Source organism: Mytilus californianus, unplaced genomic scaffold, assembly GCF_021869535.1.
Source record: "Mytilus californianus isolate M0D057914Y unplaced genomic scaffold, xbMytCali1.0.p SCAF_2, whole genome shotgun sequence".
NCBI lineage: Eukaryota > Metazoa > Mollusca > Bivalvia > Mytilida > Mytilidae > Mytilus > Mytilus californianus.
Window position 1 is genome coordinate 87,396,607 of NW_026262668.1, and position 23,193 is coordinate 87,419,799.

Below are 23,193 nucleotides of genomic sequence, written 5' to 3' on the forward strand. Positions count from 1 at the left end.
TTATAGGGGAGGGGGAGACGGTGTATTTTCTTTAATACGTTCAATTTTGGAGAATTTAAAAATATTTAACATTGAATGATTGCCAATTCTATATAGAACCCTTTTATGATCAGACCTTTTTTATTCTACCTGGGAGTGATCTTTGTTCCCAACACATTAATGTGTAGAAAGGTTTGAATGGTTTTACACTAGAAATTTTTGGGGCCCTTTATAGCTTGCTGTTCGGTGTGAGCCAAGGCTCCGTGTTGAAGACCATACTTTGACCTATAATGGTTTACTTTTATAAATTTTGACTTGGATGGAGAGTGGTCTCATTGGCACTCATACCACATCAGCTTATATCTATAAAAGAGAGGCAAAAAATACCAAAGGGACATTCAAACTCATAAGTCGAAAATAAACTGACAACGCCATGGCTAAAAAAAGAAAAAGACCAACAGACAAACAATAGTACACAAAACACAACATAGAAAACTAAAGACTGAGCAACACGAATCCCACCAAAAACTGGGAGTGATCTTAGTGCTCCGGAAGGGAAAGCAGATCCTGCTTCACATGTGGCACCCGTCGTGTTGCTCATGTTAGTACAAACCCGGTCATAAGTCTAATTCGGTAGGTCACATTCGGGAAAAGGGGACGGGATTGTAGTTACGACATTAGGAACATATCCGCTATCATCTGTGAAACGGATAATCCGTAACGGTCAACCAACTGCTGATGGCGTCCGTAAAATTTACGAAGGGATGATTTCAACTTCACCACTTGGAACTCTTGGTTTAATAGCTTCCTTGTGAGCAGCAACCCTCTTTCAAGGAAATCATGATAAGAAATACAAGCCCTGGAGTATCGTATAACCTGGGAGATATATACTCCGTATGCAGGCGCTGCTGGAATGTTGCTATATAAAAATGTAAAGTTCACAATCGGGAAGCTGAAATCATCTCTTTTGTCATAAAGTTTTGTTTTCAACCGACCCTCATTGTAAATTTCTAGATGTAAGTCAAGATATGAGGCAGACCTAACTGTATCTGTTGTATCCTTTATCTCGATGGGATAGATGCGTTCAACATAGTCACCAAATTTTGAATTATGTAGTGAAAGAACATCATCTTTGTAGCGGAAAGTATAGTTAAAGGATACTGCTAATTTTTCTTTCTTCCTATAAAGTTCTTGTATGAGGTCAGCCTCATATGAATAAAGGAACAAGTCGGGAAGAAGAGGGGCACAGTTGGTTCCCATGGGAATGCCGATTGTTTGTTGAAAAACACGTCCTCCAAACGTAACTAATATGTTTTCAACCAAGAAATCAAGCATCTTGATAATGTCAGTTTCAGAGGGATTTTTTACAAAGTAGGATTTATCAAAACATCCCTGTATTCAGTTCATAATCATCTAAAGCATAAGCTTATGACATTTAATATGCACAGCTTCAACTTTCTTCCAACACAACTGACTTCGGTTAAGAGTTTTGGCAAGTGATTGTTCACCCAATTAATCGTCCGTCCATGATATGTTTAACTACCTTTTTTTTGTAATATTACATCTTGCTTAATAAGGTACTATAACGCCTTATCAGTTTATTTGAACTACACAATTATATTTAAAGCAAAATGCAAAATTATGTTTCAATATAGACTAACCACTAAAGATGCAGATAACGACAAGTTCCCAAAACATGGCATTCAGCGAGATTAATCGGATTTAAGATCTTTACTAGGCTTTTGTATAAATTATTTTATACGACTGTCATACAAGTGAGAGGTTTAGCTAGCTATCAAAACAGGTTTAATCCACCATTTTCTACATAAGGAAATGCCTGTACCAAGTCAGGAATATAACAGTTGTTTTCCATTCGTTTGATGTGTTTGAGCTTTTGATTTTGCCATTTGATAAAGGACTTTCCGTTTTGAATTTTCCTTTGAGTACGGTATTTTTATTATTTTACTTTTTATTGAAATTTTATAGAGACCATTTTTGATTCAAGATTAAAAATATGCAGTATAAATAAACAATTCTTTATATTTTTACAGCATACATTACACACTGATTATTCCAACATGACTTTCTGAGAAAACAGATGACAGAATTATAATTACGACGAAGTATCCGTAGTTATCTTTGACACATTCTTGTCGTAAAGGCTAACTAAATCAAATGGCGACCATGAAAAATTCAAAATGCTATGGTTCAGTGAATATGTTGTCAGCAGCAATCCTCTATCAGTAAAAAAATTCCAGAACAAGGTCAAAACTATTAGCATAGTCCTTTTTTATGTGTTTCTGTAATATTGTTATATAAAAACGAAAGTTGGAGCTACTTGTATTCCCGTTCTTTTTTTATTCAGAACCGACCCTCGATGTCAAACCTATGGTGTAGATAGTGGTTTGAGACACTGTTAATTGTTCTCTCTGTATCCTATGCTTTAAAGGCACTGGAAAACCCGCACTTCTTTACTGACTTGATAAATAACAAATACTCTGTTGCTTAATTAAGAAAGCAAGGTCACATCTACCTCAGGCAAAGTGGACCTCAGATTAATTTGGATATTTTTATGTCCCTCATTTTTTGTTCTTTACATTGATTTGTCTCTTCTTAATCGATTAACGAGATTTGAACATCGGTGATTTATTGTTGCCTTAATTGATCATGTAGCTCCTCATATATTCATGTTTTATAAATCCTTGGCTTTCAAATGTTTGGGTTTGATAAAGGTAAATCAAGAAAAGTGCATCAGATTCTCGAAATGTACAAAGTGTTATTTTCATATAATAGCAATTAATTTTGTAATTTACATCTTATATGCAGCGGACTATTAAGTTAAGTACAGAGATAGCTTTTTATTACATGTTAGAAGCACTTCAAAGCAATACAAACATACAGGGAAAATTAATGAAATTAGAAGAAAACGCATGATAACGCTTTGATAAATTTTCCAAAGAACTAAGGCAGACGGACACAAAACATTATAGTCCGACAAATAAGGTAACATCTTCAGATAGTACACTATTATTATACAATGTTGTTTACAATAAATTGACAAATTGACAAACTCTATTTAAGAAATACAGTTTTCTTATGTGATCGGTGACCACCTCTGAGCTAAACTGTCCGGAATATAGTCTTTCAACAGTTCGAGAGAAAGTTTAAGTAATGCTTCTTGATTTTCACTATTTCTAAAAAAAAGATGAAGCATATGGATTATATCAGATTATACAGTGTCACGGCCATAGGAATATAAATTAAACAAAAATTTAAGAACGCAGGTTAAGCAAATCTGAGGCTCTCATCAAAAACTCATCAACGATACCATGCTAATGATTTTGTACGCCAGCATCTGTATCAAATTATTGTTGCCAGCTTGCACGTTAAAAATATTTCTGACCAAATTATAGATAAAACGTTGGATTAACAAATGCTATTTTCTGAATTTACTTTCAGTCAGTCAGAACCAAAAGCTGGTAGAGTAGATGATGTATAAATTTGTAGCAGTATTACTGAAACTTAATCCATTTCAGGATAATTTTGACTGGTGAAATGGCACACCTTGTTTTACAAAAATGCATCCTATCATCTGAATTTCGATCAAAATGCAAACATCGTCAATGCTAAAAAAATGATTTCTAACCGTCCTTTAAACAAATTATTGTGAATGAAAGATATTGGCAATGAATTCAAAACCTGTCTAACCTCGGGACGATTTGAAGCGTGACATATTGTAAAGACATTTGTCTATTGTTGAAATTCTTGTTTTCCTCATGATGTCATTGACTGGGTTATTGTGCTATTAAGTGCTGTTTAGTTTTAATATACTCAACAAATTGTTTTGTTCATATATATCATCTGCACAACAATGGTATGAGAAAGTTGAAAAAACTCCTTCCTTCCGATGCCAATTTATGGATAACTGATAATATGTTCCATTAGTTTTTTTGTTGTAAATTCTCTTTTTATTTTGTAGTGGAAAACTTTAAAAAATTTAAATTGCTTTTTTGTAAACACTGTTAGTAACTTCTTTCAACGCGAATTTCTTGATCATCAGTTGATTTGAATTTGTCGTCTTTCATGTTTTCTAATATAGAAATTTCATTTTTATAAAAGCTTATTTTAAGCGTACTTTTTTAGCCTCAAAAAATAAATAAATTGAAATACATCATTTTTATCGAATACTTCGGTATATGTTGTTTTACTCACACATTGTTGTCAATATAATGGAATTTTATGCGAATGTCATACAAGTGAGAGGTTTAGCTAGCTATAAAACCAGGTTAAATCCACCATTTTCTACATAAGGAAATGCCTGTACCAAGTCAGACATATGACAGTCGATTTCCATTCGTTTGATGTGTTTTTGCCATTTGTTGAGGGACTTTCCATTTTTCAATTTTCCTTGGAGTTCGGTATTTTTGTTATTTTATTTTTTATTACAAATTAAAAAGAATCAATAGTTGGTGTTCTATTTACAAAAGATGACTTATTTCTCATTTTAACAAAATAAAATTGTTTTTACCTTGACTGGCTAGCTGTAGTTTTTGGTTTACAATCTACATAGTAGACATCTCTAATTCCTTTTAGCTGAGGTGCTACTGCAGCGTAAATCTCAGTTTCTGCACCTTTGAAAGCATTTCTAGCGCAACCTAAAATGAATATAATGATAAATGTATACTAACTGACACATTAATTTGCCTGAAAAGTATTTTAACAGAAATTTATACTCAAACCAAAAACATATACCAAGAGGTCATTACAAAAACATTAGTTGGCGGACGGAAAATAGAATCATCAAAAGACAAAAAATAAATAGAGAAAGATCGGTTGACTAAACATTACACGGAAAACATAAGATTAAGCGTCAAGAACTTATCATAGACCTGTTGCGAACTCCGGTACTTCAGAAGGGTAGGCAATAATTTGTCCACTGGTTGCACACATCGTGATGCTAATGACAATCAAATCCGGCGACAAGTCGCTTTTGATAAATGTTAAAGAGAAATAAATCGATTTTCAAATAAAACTCTGAAGTGTCTGTTGAACAATCAATATTCATCTTTTAATTGGTAAATAGCATTGTAACTATATCCTTTGTCAATTAAGTCATTTAGCTAAACAGAAACTTCATAGACTGTCAAACCGAGCTAGAATAAAGAAATATAGCTGAACAATTTTATGGGAGTGGGTGGGAATGTCAATTTCAAATAGTTGTTATGACAAAAATATCACTTTTCTACTTAAAAGCGTAAGACTCACCAAATATTTAAAGTATTATCTTTAATTTGAAGAAGAGGCAGACAAGAGAAAATAAAAACAGATTTATATCGAAACAACAATATTTTCATCTAAACAATGTATAAGTTCCATAGTAAATAAAGCATGAATGAAGTCTAAATGGATATTAATACACAAGTAGAGGATAATGTTTCCTCTTTCCAAACTATGAACATCAATTGTATCAGCAATCAAAAACTGCAGAGTTATTATGAAACCACCTACTCCTGGTGATGTGTTAATCGGATGCGGATACTTAAAATTTCCACAAATCTGTTAGAGAAAATACAACCCAAGTCTCTTTCCTCTCAAAACAGTATAAACACATCTGACTTCTCTACCATTTACCTCATTCTGACATTAAAGACTGAAAGAGTTTGTCCTACTTTATTTCATAAACAAGAATAGCCAACGTAAATACAAATATCTTGTTTTAGGAAGGGAATTATCATATTTTGTAAAAACAAAAAACACTGATCCAAACAAAAAATTATCTGAGACTGTCATCATCAAGATGAATGATTGTTTTAATGGCAACATATCTATTAAGTTTGGGGACCGGGGTTTTCAATAAACAATCGTTCTCCTTTTCTTGCCGATTTGTTAATTTATTCATTCTCAGAAAGAATGAATCAAGGCGACCTTCATCCTTCTACTTCACGTGCCGCTATATAGATAATATCCTCTCACTAAACAAAGTTTAGTGGCAATGTTAAGAACGCATCTTTCTCATCGAACTTGAAATGAAGGATTCAGTTTAAACAGTTTAGTCTGTACAAATCTTTAAGAAAAAAGGAATGAGTTTAGCTTTAAATTGTGAAATTTCTATTTCTATGTAGCAACATTACAGCAGCGCCTGCTTATGGAGTATACATTTCGATACTTTTTAATCCTGATTTGAAATGAAGAACAGCAATAAAAGCGGTATTCCTTTGCTTTTTGTTTTTTCTTTGCTGAGCATGTACTGATTTTGTGTCATGGATGGATACCCCATATCCCTTGTTATTCTATTACAATAAGCAACACGATTGGTGTTTTTTTTGTGTACTTGTATGTCTGAAACGTTTTTTACCATGTCGTTGTTAGTTTATCTCGTTTTATGAGTTTTAACCTTTTTTAAAAACTCATTAATGAAGAAAAGGGTAAACAAAGTTCCAAAGAGTAAAGCATAACTTTTATTAATAGCCGACCAAAAGGTTAATTTCTGAATTTAACTAATCAGAGGACTTTTTGACAACTCAGATTGACACTACGTCTGATAACTTCGAAACATAAAGACCTATGTCACGTTTTTGCAAACTTCTGGACAGAAGAGAAAAAGAGATAATAAGTTCATTTGAACGCAATAAAAAGGTTGGTTATAATTTAAAAAAATGCATACTTACCACAGCAAATGAAGCATTTTATAATGGGCACAATACAAGCACCAGATTGGTGGAAATTCCTCTGAAATTCTGTTTTAACAATTCCAGGATGGATAGATAGGACTGAAACATTAGTGTCTTTCAACCTACTATTCATAAAATACATCTGCATAACCTGAAATCGTAATCGAGGAATATAAAATGATGACCTATGCATCCTACAGGAAAAAAAATAACATAACAGATTGTCGTATTTGGGATGCTGAGAGAAACGAATTAGTACCAGGATACAAGATTAATGTTAATTTAACAAAACAAAACAACTTACGACATTATATAAATCAAATAGTTCCTCAATTTTGCATTTCAGCTAGAACATGACACACAGCAAATAAAACCAATCACTTAAGAACCAAATCAAACTCATTTGAACTTTAGTGGATAGTTTTCTCATTGGAAATCATTCCACATCTCCTTATTTTTATTACAATATGTGTTTAGAAGAGTCTAAAATAAAAAGAAATGTTATATAACCACAACACACAAACAGTTGTGACCTTATACTGTAAATGATGACAGTATGATCGTTGTAACAGGCGAAATTGACAATTTGATGAATTTTATACTCTTCAATTTAGTCAAAGGACAAACACAGTTTAAGTATTTATATTTCCATTTCCAACAACAAAATCAATCATGTATGTTCAACTCTTTTATTTGAATGCTTCGCTTTTCTACAATTTGATTTAGCAGGACGCGTGTGCTGTCAACTGGGGAAAGGCATCCTAATTGAGCAATGCAATTTTGAATACTTTCATCACTTGACTTGATTTAAGATCTCATCAAAATGCAAGGTTATATCTAGATATTCAGGATTTGAATATTGTGGCTTACGTTACATGTGTGTTAAGACGCATAAAACCATAGAATTCATTTTATTTTGATATCTAGACAAACTTTAGTTATAAAACAAAATGTCCCTTAATGCATTCTAATGCAAACAAAAAAAGTTTCTGTTTTAGGGAAATGTTAAAGTGTTTCATGTGCAAAATCAATATACAGGTATAAAGATAAATGGACGTAATCACAAACTTCAATGTTCCAAACTGTGGTTTAAAAGGTGTGAATTCAATGGAATACTGCTGAGGTGCGGAAAAAACAACATCCCCGTAAAATTTATTTGTTTAAATGTTAATGCATCTGCATACCAAATATCATCCACTTAGAATAATTGGTTCCTGAAAAACTGACCTGACATAATCACAAAAGAATCTTTGATAGCTGTAATTTTGTATTGGTTTGAATGTGGGTTTGTAACAGTGGTTTCCAATCATTAATTGAACAAATCATATTCACCAAGCTACAAGAAGGACTAGATATAATACATATTCATCAATTTTGTCATTGCAACCATATGGTGTCGCAGTTCCCAATTGTCGAATCCAGTAGAATCCAGTAAATTATGGAAAAGTTTACAAGTCAATGTACCACGACTTAAGAGGCAGGGATAAATTATTACCATGGAAATGAAACATATTTTAATATTAATACAACTTCAAACTAAATATAATTTTATAACCATTAGTGGTTGATTTTAAACGGGCCTTATCCCAAACTTCGACAGTTCCAACGCCGGAAACAGCACGGACATAAAGTCAAACAACGAAAGACAACATCGTAGCTAAACAAAAATAAAAAGACAAAAAGCAAATACAACACATTATATAAAGATCCCCTGGAGATATAAAATGTATACAAAAAATCGAAATAACCAAATGAAAAGTCTAAATGATCTTTAAAAAAGGGGAAAACATATTGTCAATTATCTGAAAAGGCAGAATATTGTGAATGACAACAACAGAGAAACTCAACCTTTTTGAAATCTTCTCAAAATTTTTACATTACGGACAATGATTAAAACAAAGTTAGGTATACCAGACGCGAGAGGGAAAATTATTCATATATGTTATTTTACAGGGTAAAATTGATACTCATACTAGAAGTTTCTAAGATACAAACTAATAAAAAAGCCCAAACTATTCTTAACTCACAGTTGTAGAAAAACAATATGGGAAAAGTCGAATGTGATAACATATTTTAATTGATATTAATCTAAGAAGGTTATTGCAACGACATGATTAAAGTTCAGAGTATTTGGCTTAACGTTTTTTAATGTTTTATTTACGTATGTAAAATTGATTGTATACAAGTAAACAATAATTTAAATGTCTCTTTAAAGTTAAGATGAAAAATATAGTAAATATCTAGATTAGGAATTATGAAAATTTAGAAATGACGTTTACACATTTTTGTCGGTATCAAGTTCACCAATCTGTTAAACTGAAAAGTCATTTGTGTTCAATGAATTGGTTGCTTTACAAACAAGAGGTGCTAAAGAGTCTATGTCGCTCATCTAGGTTTATTTGCATTTTCGACAATTGACACTCTCCAACATTGTAGACTAGAGCATAATTCATGACTTAAATCTTATTTTTGTTGATCTTGTATTGCTGGTAATTTTTTCTGTTTACAGTTTATCTCTATCTTCTATAGTTTTTGCTCAAAACATAAAAGGGAAAATCTCATCATCAAAGGGCAATAACTCCTATAGGGTATAATGTAATGATTCTGCAATATCAACTTACTTGTAGATCTTGTCTGTCTGATCATATTTGCTTTTAAAGTTGCTATCTCTCTATTATAGCTTTCAAGAAAACAGGCAAAAACATCATTTATTAAAAGGATAATAACTCCAATAAGGAATCGAGTGACAATTTAGACCATTTGACTTTTTTGTAGATCTTGTCTTGCTGATCTTTTTTGTTTTTTAAAGCTTCTACTTATCTATAATAGTTTTCAATACAACATAATAGTCAAAAAACGCATTTAAATGGTAAATATGGTCTTACTGATATTTTTATCTTTAAAGTTGCAATTTATATATTATAGTTGCCAAGCTTTTAGGCACAAAAATTATAAAAATATTAGAATTTGTCTTTTAAGGACAATAACTCCTATAAGAAGTCATCTGATAGTTTTAATGTTAATAAACAGTTGGTAGATCTTAACATTCTAAACTTTTGTTAAACCCCCTCTATAGTGGTTTGCAAGATACTAGTAATAGACAAAACTTGCATTTTACCTCTATGTTCTATTTTAGCCATGTCGGCCATTTTGGTATGCAGGTTGGGTTATCAAACACCAAAAAAAAAAAAAAAAATTCCAATAATGATTGTAGCCAAGTGTGGTTGAATGTGGCCGGTAGATTTTTTAAAAAGTTAACAGACGACAGGTGACGAGCAGCAAGTGATGTGAAATGCTCACACTGTCTTATTGGGCCAGGTAAGCTAAACAGAATGACTAGGTCAAATGAATCTTCTACATTTAGAAGGCTGACATCTATGACATGGTTGAAAAACCCTACATACATACCTGATACAGTTTACTATAAGCATAATATCCCATTTCGTCATAAGAACTTTTTTTCAAATCTTTTCCTTGAACCTTTGAAATGTCAAACTGTGGGGCAAAATCATGTACACTACTTGACACCATTATTATTCTACAGTCGTCTGAACCGGAATTTTCCATCAAAGGTATCAGATGTACACATATAAGGAACTGGCTTAGGTAGTTGGTCTGTAAAATAGTCACACGAGTCTACATCCTTTTATATTTGTTTAGTTTTGTTTAAAACCATTTTCAATACGACATTATTAAGATGTATTCTTTTTCCTTCTTTTGTGTTATTGAATAAAGTATTTTCAAGTTTTTATTTTCATTATACAGTAACAATGTTTGTTTACAACTCGTCGAAATAATAGAAGATACATTTCCATGTTTATTCGTTGAATATGTATAAGTTGAGTCCTGACACTTTTAATAGCATTAGTCAAGACCCAAACGAACAAATGATGGAATGGCAATAGTGGACATCGAATGCAATTGAGAGAAAACAAAGCTCTGTGGTTTACTGAGAAAGCATTTCCGGTTGTGAAAACACCACCCGCCTCACGTGCTAAACTGCCACATATGGAGAAGGATCTGCTTACCTTTCCGGAGCACCTGAGATCATCCCCGTTTTTTTGTGAGGTTTGTGTTGCTCTGTCTATAGTTTTCTATGTTGTGTGTTGTGTGTTGTGTACTGTTGTTTTTCTTATGGTCATTTTCTTTTTTTGTCATGGAGTTGTCAGTTTATTTTCGACTTATGAATTTAAATGTCCTTTTGGTTTCTTTATCCATGTTTCGTGTCGTTAGTGGTTATGTCTCATTGACACAAACCCCATAACTCTGTCATCTTCGATTATTAGAGAGTAAACAGCTCTCTAGAAGTTTTGAAGGCGACCATAAAAATTGTGAAGTTACAAATTTTGACGTTCTGTTCATAACAATGTTTTATTGTTTTTTCAGTATATGTCTATTCCCTGTATATGAGTACACGATCCGGCTTATTATTTAATCTGAGATAGAAAAATCAGCCTTGTGAATTTAGAACAAATTTGTTTTTCTTTCTTTCGTCCTTGTTGGAACTTGTTCTAATGGTTCAACACTATGAAAATCATTTTTGCTATTAAAAATGTGTTTATATCTATTGGAGTTTTCAAAATATTAGCCAACAACGACAAAAATGAGTAAAATAATCATCATTTCAGGGCAATAACCACCATAAGACTTAAGGAATCGACTTACAATTTACGCGTTGTAGATTATTTATAGATCTTTTCTAGATGATCTTTTGTGTTGTTTAAAGTTTCTTTCTATTATAGTTTTTAAGATAAAGCCAAAAAAAAAAAACACAAAAAAAAAACACAAAAAAGAATAAAAATTTTCCTGTTCTTGAAGAGAAATAATTCCTATCAGGAGTCGACTGACGATTTTGGCCACTTATTTGTAGATTCTACTTGCTGATCATTTTTGCTCTTAATAATTTCTCTATATCTTCAATGGTTTTCGCCAAAGAGGAAAATGGGTACAAGTCATCAATAAAGGATGATAGATCCTATAAAGAATCATCCAACGAATTAGGCTATCGTTTAATGTCTAGCTGATTGCTTTGCTGTTTAAACATTCTCTATATCCTTTATAGTTTTGAGATAATAGACAAACGCAAAAATATGTAAATATCGTCATTGAAGGGTAATTTCTACAATGAGGAGTCGACTGACCATTTCGAACATTTGAATTATTAGTAGATCTATTACAGCTGATTGTTTTTTTCTGTTTAAAAATAAAGTTTCCTTCAATCTTTTATTATAGTTTTCAAGATTATAGCAAAAGAAGCAAAACATGGATGAAACACGTCAATGAAGGACAATAACTCCTAAAAGGATTCGGCATACGCTTTCTGTCATTTTTACTTACTTGCTGATCCTACTGTGCTCATCATTTTTAGCCATTTAACGTATCTCCTTAACTACTATATAGTGATTGCCAAAAATGTAAAAGATGGTTGAAATCATAAATAAAAAGCAATAAATCATATGAGGAGTCAACTGACAATTTTGACCATTTAAAATATTTGTAGATCTTGTCTATGGCTGATAAATTTGCTGTTTAAAGTTTCTCTCTTTTAGTTTTCAAGATAATAGACAAAACTGAAAACTTGGATGAAAATCGGGATTTAACTGCAATAACTCCTATAAGTAGTCGACTGATTTCAGTTATTTCATATGCTGTGTAGATTTTCATTTCTTCTGGTTAAAGATTCTATCTATCAATTAAGTTTTCAACATATTTAAAAAAAAAAACTGTAAACTTATAAAAAGAAAATAAATTTAAGGCAATTATTCCAAAATGGTTTGTCCGACTGTTCTTAAATTTCAGGGTAGATCTTTTTTTAACAACTCCTGTTACCATGTCAAATTTGCTTTAACTGTTTTGCACAGCCAACACTCGCAGTTTTATCCATATGTTCTACTCTTACATGTGGTTTTTGGAACAAAAACACGCCATACATTATTATTTTGAAGAATATTTTAAGAGCAGTTTACGACATACGACGACGACGGACACAAGTGATCGCATAAGCTCACATAACCCCTAAAGATTAGGTGACCTAAAACACAACATCATTAAGTATATTAAAGTAACTTCTTTAAAAGAATAGTACCTGAAATAACAATTCGTTTCCGTCTTCTGTAAATTCTGAAAATCAATAAATAGATAAATTAACGCTTTTTTGATAATTTGTTTCAACTTTTTTCTTTTGTTCCTCGCTTTTTATATTGAAGGAATCAGAAAGGTCTTATTGTAAAATATAAAAAAATATATATATATATTTCATGCAATTTTGATAAATAGTTTTTTTACAACATTGTGCTTAAGAAAACGAATGCTGGATATATTATCTCAAATATTTTATTTGCTAACCTACATTTCTTGTGGCATGCACCATGCAAAATGTTAGTTTGGGTCTCGTTAGTCCCTTATAACATTGAAACCTTGAACATTATGAAAAAAGCATTATTCTAATACTACTGAAAGCTATTACAAAGACGAACCCGCTGACAAATCTTATCTAGATCATACAAAAAAACCTCATTAGAAAAGGGTAATTATTTGCGCCTAAGATCCTTCAAAGCCAAGGAACTAATAGGTACGAAAAATCTTTTCATAAGGTACTTATAAAATCTCATCACATTCCAAATGAAAGAAATCTCATTAAGTTGAAAATTTACAGCAACCGTATGAAAGTATTATTTTTAACCCTTTTGGTCAAATATATAGATCACACATCTGATTGAAAAGCGCAAACAGAAATTCTAGAATGCAATGGTCAAGGGGAGGGGGAAGGCACCAAAATTTTGATGAAATATATAACAGAAGATAATGACCAGTTACCATCTGAATGATTTGTTATTTTATACACCGTTGTATGTTTAAGGTCATTAAAGTAATAACATATAGACATCTACAATTCAAATTTTTGAGGGGAACTTTCTTTAAAACATGTCTTAGATATTTTTAACATAAATCTTCTATCTAATTTTCTGGAACAAAACTTGATTAAATATTTGTATTCTCATGAATAGAAATCTTTATTATCAGTTTCATTGGTCAACAACACATTTGATCACAGGACAGTTTCCTATATTCCACGAGTTGTGCAATACAAAGCGTCATAAGATTTTAAGCAACAGCGAATTCCTAATTCGAATGAGTATTGCTGATAGAAATATTTCATGTGAATTCCATCGAATACATTAGCAATGCAAGAAAGAGGTCGCTTATAAAGTTCGTGTTGGTCAGTCTTTAGTTTCTATGTTGTGTTTTGTATACTGTTCTTTGTGTTTTGATCTTTTTCTTTTTTATCTATGGCGTTGTCAGTTTATTTTCGACTTATGAGCTTGAATGTCCCTTTGGTATCGTTCGCCACTCTTTTATAAACCTATTTACTATGCACTCCACATTTCCAAGAACATAACTCATTTTAAATCTTTTGTATGCAATAATTTTATGAATACTTGACGAGCTATATAACCAAAATAAACCTACTAATATAGCCCAACCATCTGAGGTGAACTTTGCCTTAGGGAGTTGGAACCTTATTGTGTAATATAGACATATCAATACTACTTAACAAAGAAACATGCTTTTTACGTGTATGTCTTATCTTTATGTACTAGATTATAATGATAAGCTGACATTATGTCCTGAAGTTAGCATGGTCGGTGTAGTTGTTATTCTCAGTTACTGCATTATTTAGTGATGGTCTTGAAAAAAGCAAGATTTTTGAGTGTTTTAGACATCTAATTCGGTTTAAGGTCACGATACAATACCAAATTTCAACATATTTACAATACTTCTTTTTCCCATGTAAGCATATGGTCACCAAACAGCAAAGTACAACATTGTACATAAAGAAACATAAATTTGACCAAAAACCATTCAAATTAGTTTAATTGATTGATCGATGTTTGTTTTACGCAGCCTCAGCACAAAACGGCTATATGGTCATTTATCGCGACTACTAGTCAAATTAGTCCAAGACTAACAAAACTGAGTAAATGGCAATCACAATAAATACGTAGAGAAATTGAACGTGACAAAATTGTTCAGACATTATCAACATTTGTAATTACTTTATTTACTTAATCAGATGGCAATGCAAATAAAAAAAAATACTACAAAACAAAACTTTACAATCCAATTCACATGCTTGCGATTTCGCAGGTGTCTTCTTATATCTATTAACTTACCTAGTGGAAGAAAACCCAAACCAGCATTACAAACTAGTGTGTGCAACTTTTGACCAGAAGATTTAAAATTTTCAATAAATTTCTTAGTAGACTGTAGGGAGGCCAAATCAACCTGCAAAAATGTAACATCTATATCGCCATCTTGGATGATTCCTTTGGTTCCCTTTTGTTTTTCTGTAGAGTATTCCTCTTTCATTCTTTTTATTGCCTGTTACATACACATTAAATTAAATGTGACATACACACATACTTTATAAATAGTGTTAAAAAGATAATAAAGATTTCAACATGATGTGGTTGCCGCAAATTGACATCAGGTCAATTTAGCCGATTGATAAGAAGAGCTCTTCTACCAAAGAAATTTTCATATGGTAAGCTCTTGCATAAAACTTTCACACGGTCAACTTTAACTACACATTGAAAAATAAAAACGTTTTATTTGCTCCAGTTTGATTATAAATTATTTTCAATTAAACCTTTTAGGTCATCTTTCCTTTAACGTATGTAAATAGGCATCCTGTTCCATCATTTGTCATCAAACTTTGATATGGATCCACATTTAAATGTTTGCAAAAGATAAAAACTCCAGTTCGATTATAAAAAATAATTATACAAACAGTTGTAATTAAACAATTCCTTTCTTTTGGCAATTGAGTACAATTTGAAAAAAGATACTTTCTGTGTGTAAAATTTACCAGATGTGTTTCTCTCTCCCCCAATAATTATATTCAAACCCTAACTTGAAAATCGTTTACCTCCAACGCTCTGGTCTCTGATCTACATGCAATGATGACCTTCGCACCCAACATAGCGATCCACTTTGCAGTTTCATACCCAATTCCTAAAAAAAAAAATCATTTGAATTAACAGTATACGACCTGAAGTGATCACCAAGTTTTTTTTAACATAGATCAATTTTTTATACTGGTAATATATAAACGAAATAGTCCTAACGCTAACGTTATTTTGACGTTAAACACCTGCGTACATGAGAAAGAGGCGCATGAATGTGGTTTCACTACTATGAACTTCATTCTGTAATTTGACTTTTAATATTTATCAGGGATATTCGTAACTGTAATGAAACCATGTGTGTTTCGAACAGTTTTTGACGATTCAACAGTGAAAGGCTTAATAGATAACTATTTATGTTTCGAACAGTTTTTGACGATTCAACGGTGAAAGGTTTAATAGATGATTATTGAATACAAACTCAATGCACACTTCATCAATAATTATCAAGGTATTCTATACCATGTTTACTTATATAATTTATATTACTTGGATGAGAACTGACATGATTAAATGAAAACACTTAAAACACAGACGAATTTATAAGAATGTAAGTAAAATTGGTTGAAACAATACGTTAATGCCTGAAGAGTCAAGCAGTGGCAATAATTACTTTCATTAAAGTATCTTAAATAAATAAAATAATTTATAAACGGACATTTTAAATATGGATTACTGATATGATGAAACCTTCGGGGACTGATAGTTCACCGGCAGCGTTATCGACCCAGTCCTATAAAAAATGAAAACAAGACTTAATAAATTCCATGCGTCCGAATGGCTCTTCTGGGTTTACCTTCATCAGGAACGCTCAAAGCCGAATATTTAAAAGCCAAGGATCGAATCAGCTGATGAGCTATATTACCAAAAAGGACATAAAAATGATAGCCAAAGCTATCTAAGGTCAATTTATAACCTACGGTCGTGAATGTCATCGATCCCTACAATGGCTACATTGATCACAAATAGCTCAACATGTGCTCATATTGAATAGAATCGAGTTGCCTCTCATTAAATTTCAATATCGAGGTCTGGTCAATCAGTTCAATCTTTGTGCAATGTGACAATACGTTTGTATATAATGTGTATAATACTATAGTGTTTTGTTCTCTATTGTCAAATTATAAATAAGTGTTAATCAATGAGCCTCTTGTTACAGTGTAATGACTATGTATTATTAAAACTTTAAACTTAATTACAGATTGATTTGATAAGTGTACCTTTAATTGTTTTACATTGTTTATTCCATTGTTTTAACAACAAGCAATTATCATTGTATTTTACCGTTGCTGTAAAAGAAAAACCATGACTATTTGAGTTGCAACTATAATATTTGATCATTTAGAATGTGTTGCGCGCATAACTTGTGCTTTATACTGTTACTGATACTATACACTTTGCATTTAGACAGTCAGTGATTGTAGAAATCAGGGCTATATAGTGACTGTCTGTTTAAAGCATTGTCTGTGGTGTTGGTAATGTTTTTTCCGTAGAATGTTATCATTGACATTCATATTTTAAATGTGTTTACTCAAAATATATGATTTAATGAAAACACTTAGAATACATACGACTTTATAAAAATGCAAGTAAAATTGGTAAAAATAATATTCTAGAGTCAGAAGAGTCGTTCAGTGGCAAATGTTCTTTCATTAAAGTATCTTAATACATGTATACAAAAACAGAATTTTGCATGATTCGGCATAAAGGCTTCCATGAGTGATTTTTTTTTTGCAAATGTCTTTAAAACATTTGTTCACCTAAATTAAGATCAAAGTAGCCATCTATCGTTACCCGACTGTGATACTTATGACTGAAAAAAATATCTGGTACAAATAAAAAAAAGCTATATTATTTTTGCAAATTTTCTTGAGATAAACATATATTCTGGCATTTAACCGCACAACTTAATGACAACAAGCCTCCTCTCCGCCGTTATCTGGGACTTGTTTGAATAATAAAGCAAAGAAAATGTATTCTTTACTCACCAGTGTTACCACCTGTCACAATGACAACCTTGTTTCTATCTAATGGCTCTCTTGGGAATGACGTTCCTCCTCCCATCGTGTAATCTTTTCAAATAGCTTGCTATCTACGAAAGTAATGTTCTCCGTTTCCTCAAATTAAATATACGCCCATACACTATATATTATTTACAACGATTTGAATGTCACTCTAACAATAGCCATTGAAAAGGTTTGTAGGTAGAACGATACAATTAGGTAGAACGAAATAATAAGGTAGACATGTAAAATTAAGTAAAACACAGGTAGGTAGAAAAATAATCGATTTGTTTTACCTTATATGCTCTGGACACTTATCTGTATATAATTAGTATTAGTAACTTGAACTAATTGCCGATATGTCATATGATATGTGATAAACCCAAAAAACAGCGGCACCCATTAAAACATTTATATCTATATTTCAATCAATACTTCTTATACTGCGATTTTTTTCTATATGAGGTAAACTTTCACAGTGTGTATCATGGTGATAAGGAAACCGTATATAGCACTGAAGGTGATGTAAAGTACACATATTAAAAAATCTAATGTACAGTAACTTATGATTCACTTAATCTTCAACTAAAACCCATAAGCTTTGAAATGATTTACCTGTAATCATTTTCTTCTAAAAAGTTTTTAAGATTGTATTATAATTGAAATACCGTAATTGACTTCCCCTGTATTTGTTTCCTTCACGGGGACCATAACGGTATTTATCTAATGATATCTAGATTAAGGAGCTATTCCATAATCGCAACAGAAATTTTTATCACACTTTTGATCGATAAAATGGGAGCTCATTTCGAGCAAACTGTTCAGAACAAAAAAAAATGACGGTATATAAGTAAGGTAATGCATATTTTCATTTTTTTAATGTAGTTAATATATTAAGGTTGAAGAAACACAATTCATTGAAAGTGAAAACATTTACGGGAGATGATACACGCGTGCATTACGCTTTTGGTGGGAATTTACGGGGCGAAACATTAATATCTGAATATGAATTGTAACTGCTAGTTTGAAACAATAATTCTTTCTACTTTTCATGCTTTTATTTGTAAATTTTGAAATATAATAAACTTTCATATGATTTATATAAAGTCAGACAACAACAACAACAAAAATATAAAAAAATAAAAAAATAAAAAAAAAATATAAAAACCATTAAAAGTGAGTTTCAAAGAATTCTTTTATTCAAATTAAAAAAACTTGTCTTCTTATAAAAATAAGAAGATGAGGTACGATTTCCAATGAGACAACTATCCACCAAAGTTTAGATAGAGTGGATGTAAGCAATTATAGGCAACCGTATGGCCTTCAACTATGAGAAAAACCCATACCGTATAATCGGCTATAAAAAGCCTCGACATGAAAAATATGAAACAATTTAATTGAGAAAACTAACGGCCTAATTTATAACAAAACAATTTACGAAAAACAAATATGAGAGACATGAACCAACGACAACCACTAAACTACAGGCTCCTGACATCGGACAGGCTTATAAGGAATATGGCGGGATTAAACATGTTTGTGAGCGCTCAACCCTCCCCTAACCCGTGACAGTGGTGTAACAGCACAACAAAAGAACAAACTATAAAAATCAGTTAAAAAAGGCTTAACTCACCAGATCGATACAAAGCAGTAAAACATCAAACATAAACACAGACCGGACGTGGCAGGGTATTTATCCATCCCTCATCCATAACAACAAAAAGGACATTAAGTACAGATCTGAGAGTAGTTACTGACAGCTAGTTCAAAGCCAATAACAACTAATAAAAAATCATGTATCTAAGATTAAAATATCAATCAGTGCACATCCAACTTCCAATGGATTTAGTGTAAAGACGTCATTAACAGTCCGAGAAAAACATGACCTTGTGCAATGCCAAAATGAAGGTATCAACAGATTGTAGTACCATTAAAGTGCATATGTGTATAAAAAAACTATTCTTAGTTGCTTTATCTGCATCGTGCATTGTTCATTATATAAACGTATACATTACTTGGCAACAGAAAAGGATGTTAAAACTGTATCATATACTAAATAGTGTAATGATCTTTGCACCTGACTGAAGTAAGAAATCATATAAGGATACGTAAGTTTCAACTAACATATTTTTGTGACATGCTGCAGTCATATTGACTCATTTTATATTTTAACTTTCTTAAATTCTGTGTTGATAAATTTATAAATTGTTAAGTGACTAAGGTCCTAAATTCCTCAAGCAAATATGAACTCAGTTGGATTTGCTATTCTTGTGTTCATAAAGCTCCACACGAATAAAAGTACTTATGCATCCTATGCTTTCATATTGTGGGTTCGAGCGTACCCGACGATGGTAAATCCAAAAAAGCGCTTTGGACGCACAACATTAATAAAGATAGATTATTTTGGTTTAAAAGTTCTAGCCCTTCGAAATAAATCTGAAAGTCTTTAAATAAGACTCCTTAATGGCTATAAATTAATATTATAAAGACGAAAATTACTGTGTAGGTGTGTTAGCTAGGTGACATAGCTAGATAATACAATTAATTATCTAATTACTAACACAATTTTATATTAATAAGTATTGTAATTTTCATTGTTATTAAATACATAAATACATGTAATATCGGTATTACAAACCTAATCTTTAACTCTATCCTATTTTTTGGAAATTTACATGTGACGTCACTTTTGTGCGTCGATCTATTCGGCTGACATACAATGTGTTGTTCGGCTGTGCTGTTTTTATGTGCTGATCTAGGTTGTTTTGCGTATTCGTTTTTATTCTGTAGTTAGTCACCACTTCGGTGTTAACATTTATATCAATTATATGGTCATTTTTATATTTTATAAATTTACTGTTTGCAAAAATATGAATTATTCTAAATACTAAATATTTTCTTATCCCAGGCAGATAACCTAGCCGTATTTGGCACAACTTTTTGGAATTTTGGGTCATCAATGATCTTCATCTTTAGGCCTGGCACCTTTGATAACTATTAGCTTGTCGTAATGTTCTATTGTATTGTTTATTTGTGTGTTTCTCTGTCCTGTATGTTCTTCCATTTATTTGTATTGTAGTCCTGTCATGTAATGTTGTCATTTTAGTGTTATATATAACATTGCCACTAAAGCGGGAGGTTTGGCTAGCCACAAAACCAGGTTCAACCCACAATTTTTTCTTAAAATATCCTGTACCAAGTCAGGAAAATGGCCATTGTTATCTTATAGTTCGTTTCTGTGTGTGTTTCATTTGAGTGTTTCTGTTTTGTCTTTGTTCTCCTCTTATATTTGATGTGTTTCCCTCAGTTTTAGTTTGTAACCCGGATTTGTTTTTTCTCAATCGATTTATGAATTTTGAACAGCGGTATACTACTGTTGCCTTTATTCACCACCAATTCATCAAATCAGCATTCAACAACATTTTGAAATAGAAGGCCTACTCTGACAATACATATTTTTGAAGTCGATGTTTACTTAAACTCTATGTAACAAATATATTTGCATAAATAAATCTTACTATGTATTTGGATGAATTTGATCCCAAATCTAACAGTAAACCTTTAGTAGCCGTGCTACACAATATTCTCATCGTAAGTATTCAAATAATCAGAGTGCTGTTTAAGTAGTAGATGACTTCCAGGACGTCATTTTTCACTTATTGACTAAAATTGGCATACTGATGTACCCACAGGATGTTATAAGTTACACAGTGTGCTACTAATAACATTATACGTGTACATCAATATTCCAATTTTAAGTCAATAAGTGAGACACCTGTGCAATTTAAAAACTGGTTGAATATATCACGATTTTTATCTCGAAATTTTTATATACCTATATGGAGTTATTTCCATTCAGAACGACAGTCATTCTTCTGAAGAAACAACCTGGACGATACCATGTTTCAATACAATGTGCTTCAAGGCATTAAATAATGACTTGTGTCAGGTCATTATTTACCCTTATTAAAATGCAAACTACAGAGTACTAAATCATTTAATTTGTGTGTTGTTCGCGATTTGGGTTTTACTGTACACTTTTCTATCTTGAACATTTTAAAAAAGTTTAGGCAGAAACATTCCTTTCCTCCGTTTATTAGGTTGAACTGAACTCCCTGTACTCTGTTAAATGACAAAATATTCCTTTTATTTTATAGGGGAACAGCCACGTTCTTTAAAAGTAGGGGATTATAGTATTTTATTCTGATTTTTAATTTTTGAAGAATAAATTGTATTGCCAGACATAAGAGAGAAAACAATTATTATGAAAAGTTTGTTAAAAATTGTTGAAAAAATAATCTGCTTTTCCGCGATTAAAAAAAAGATGGAAAAAAAACTAGAATTGTTATTGCAAGCAATAGCGGATGTCACCCTTCCCCCATTGCCACTAAGCAGCTGCCATTTCAAAAATTTCAAACAGTGAATGCACAAATATGCTTGGCTATACATCTTTCTGTAAATTTTCAGAACATTTGGAGCATTTTGAAACACATATTTGCTGTTTCCATGGCAACAGCCGCCATTTTGGAAATTCAAAAGTCAAAAGTCTCAACTTCACTTGTCAATCAACATACATAATAAGTGTCAATAACTTTGGAGCATTTTGGAATTTTGGACATTTTAGCTGTTCCCAAGGTAACGGTGACCAATTCCAAAATTTTAAAGACCGGTACCCCATAGGTACATGAGAGGGAACATACCATTAAGTTTCACTGGGTTTGACTTACCATATTACGAGAGGAAATGTTCATTGAAGGTTTAAGAAGGGTTTTAGAGCATTTTGACCTTTTTTGTATTGTTACCATGGTAACGGCAGCCAATTTGGAAATTCCAACACCAAATGCAACATCTACAAATGCCGCTCATCATTACTGTGAAGTTTCATCAAGTTTGATGCATTTTGATTTTAGGATTTTCATTTGGTCCTGTCATTGGTCCAGTCATTAGTGTAACCCATTCTTGGATAATACTTTGTGAGAAAGTTTTTGATTGTTTGACAAAAGTGCAAAACTTATCTTTAACGCGTTAGTTTTTACAACCAACGCGTTGAAAATGATAACCAACGCGTTGAAAGTGAAAACCAACGCGTTGAAAGTGAAAAACAATGCGTTGAAAATTTCATGCGGTATGTTTATACCGCCAATGTCAATGACACGAACGGCAACTCATACATATCAGTACCCACTGTAGTGTTCAATTTTTCGCTATTACACCCAAGTATTTCTGATGGTTTAAAAGTAAATCCTGCTGTTTTGAAGAAAAGACTTGAAAGTAAATATAAATCTAAAATAAAAATGTTTTTTCTTACCAGTGACTATTTGTAGGAATAGTCGACAAAGTATAAGAATGATGGTATTTTTTAAGACTAAACATTTCAGTTATTACATCTGCGGCCAATAAAGCTATGAATCCAATTGTTTCATAAGCCTGCACTGCTCTAAACTTGCCTAAAATATATTGATTTGTCATATAAAATTATGATTTAAATATTTCCAGTTCTTACATATATATTACAGTTCGTTCCAACAACAGGCATTTAGGAATTCGACTGCTTATTTAGGCCTAGGCATAAAA

General features: G+C 31.9%; 1 protein-coding gene across 2 annotated transcripts; it reads right to left on the bottom strand.

The window, feature by feature from the left end:
• Window positions 1–2,822: 2,822 nt before the first annotated feature.
• On the bottom strand, window positions 2,823–17,898 carry LOC127728404 (WW domain-containing oxidoreductase-like). Of its 2 annotated transcripts, none has more exons than XM_052235765.1 (8): window positions 17,605–17,898; window positions 15,580–15,665; window positions 14,825–15,032; window positions 12,736–12,770; window positions 10,059–10,286; window positions 6,648–6,801; window positions 4,508–4,634; window positions 2,823–3,173 (listed from the first exon to the last, which is right to left on the bottom strand). In XM_052235765.1, the coding sequence occupies exons 1-8, from the start codon at window positions 17,678–17,680 to the stop codon at window positions 3,074–3,076; spliced, it is 1,014 nt and encodes a 337-aa protein (XP_052091725.1). In that variant the 5' UTR covers window positions 17,681–17,898; the 3' UTR covers window positions 2,823–3,073. The 2 variants fall into 2 exon arrangements, with proteins under 2 accessions (XP_052091725.1, XP_052091726.1); XM_052235766.1 differs by having other exon boundaries at window positions 10,059–10,265; window positions 17,605–17,896.
• Window positions 17,899–23,193: the final 5,295 nt, after the last annotated feature.

Coding starts and splice junctions, on each gene's coding strand:
- LOC127728404 (XM_052235765.1), bottom strand. CDS start 17,680: ATGGGAGGAGGAACGTCATTCCCAAGAGAGCCATTAGATAGAAACAAG. Junction 6,802..10,058: donor CTTATAGTAAACTGTATCAG/GTATGTATGTAG, acceptor TTACGATTTCAG/GTTATGCAGATGTATTTTAT. Junction 3,174..4,507: donor ACTACAGCTAGCCAGTCAAG/GTAAAAACAATT, acceptor TCTTTTTTTTAG/AAATAGTGAAAATCAAGAAG.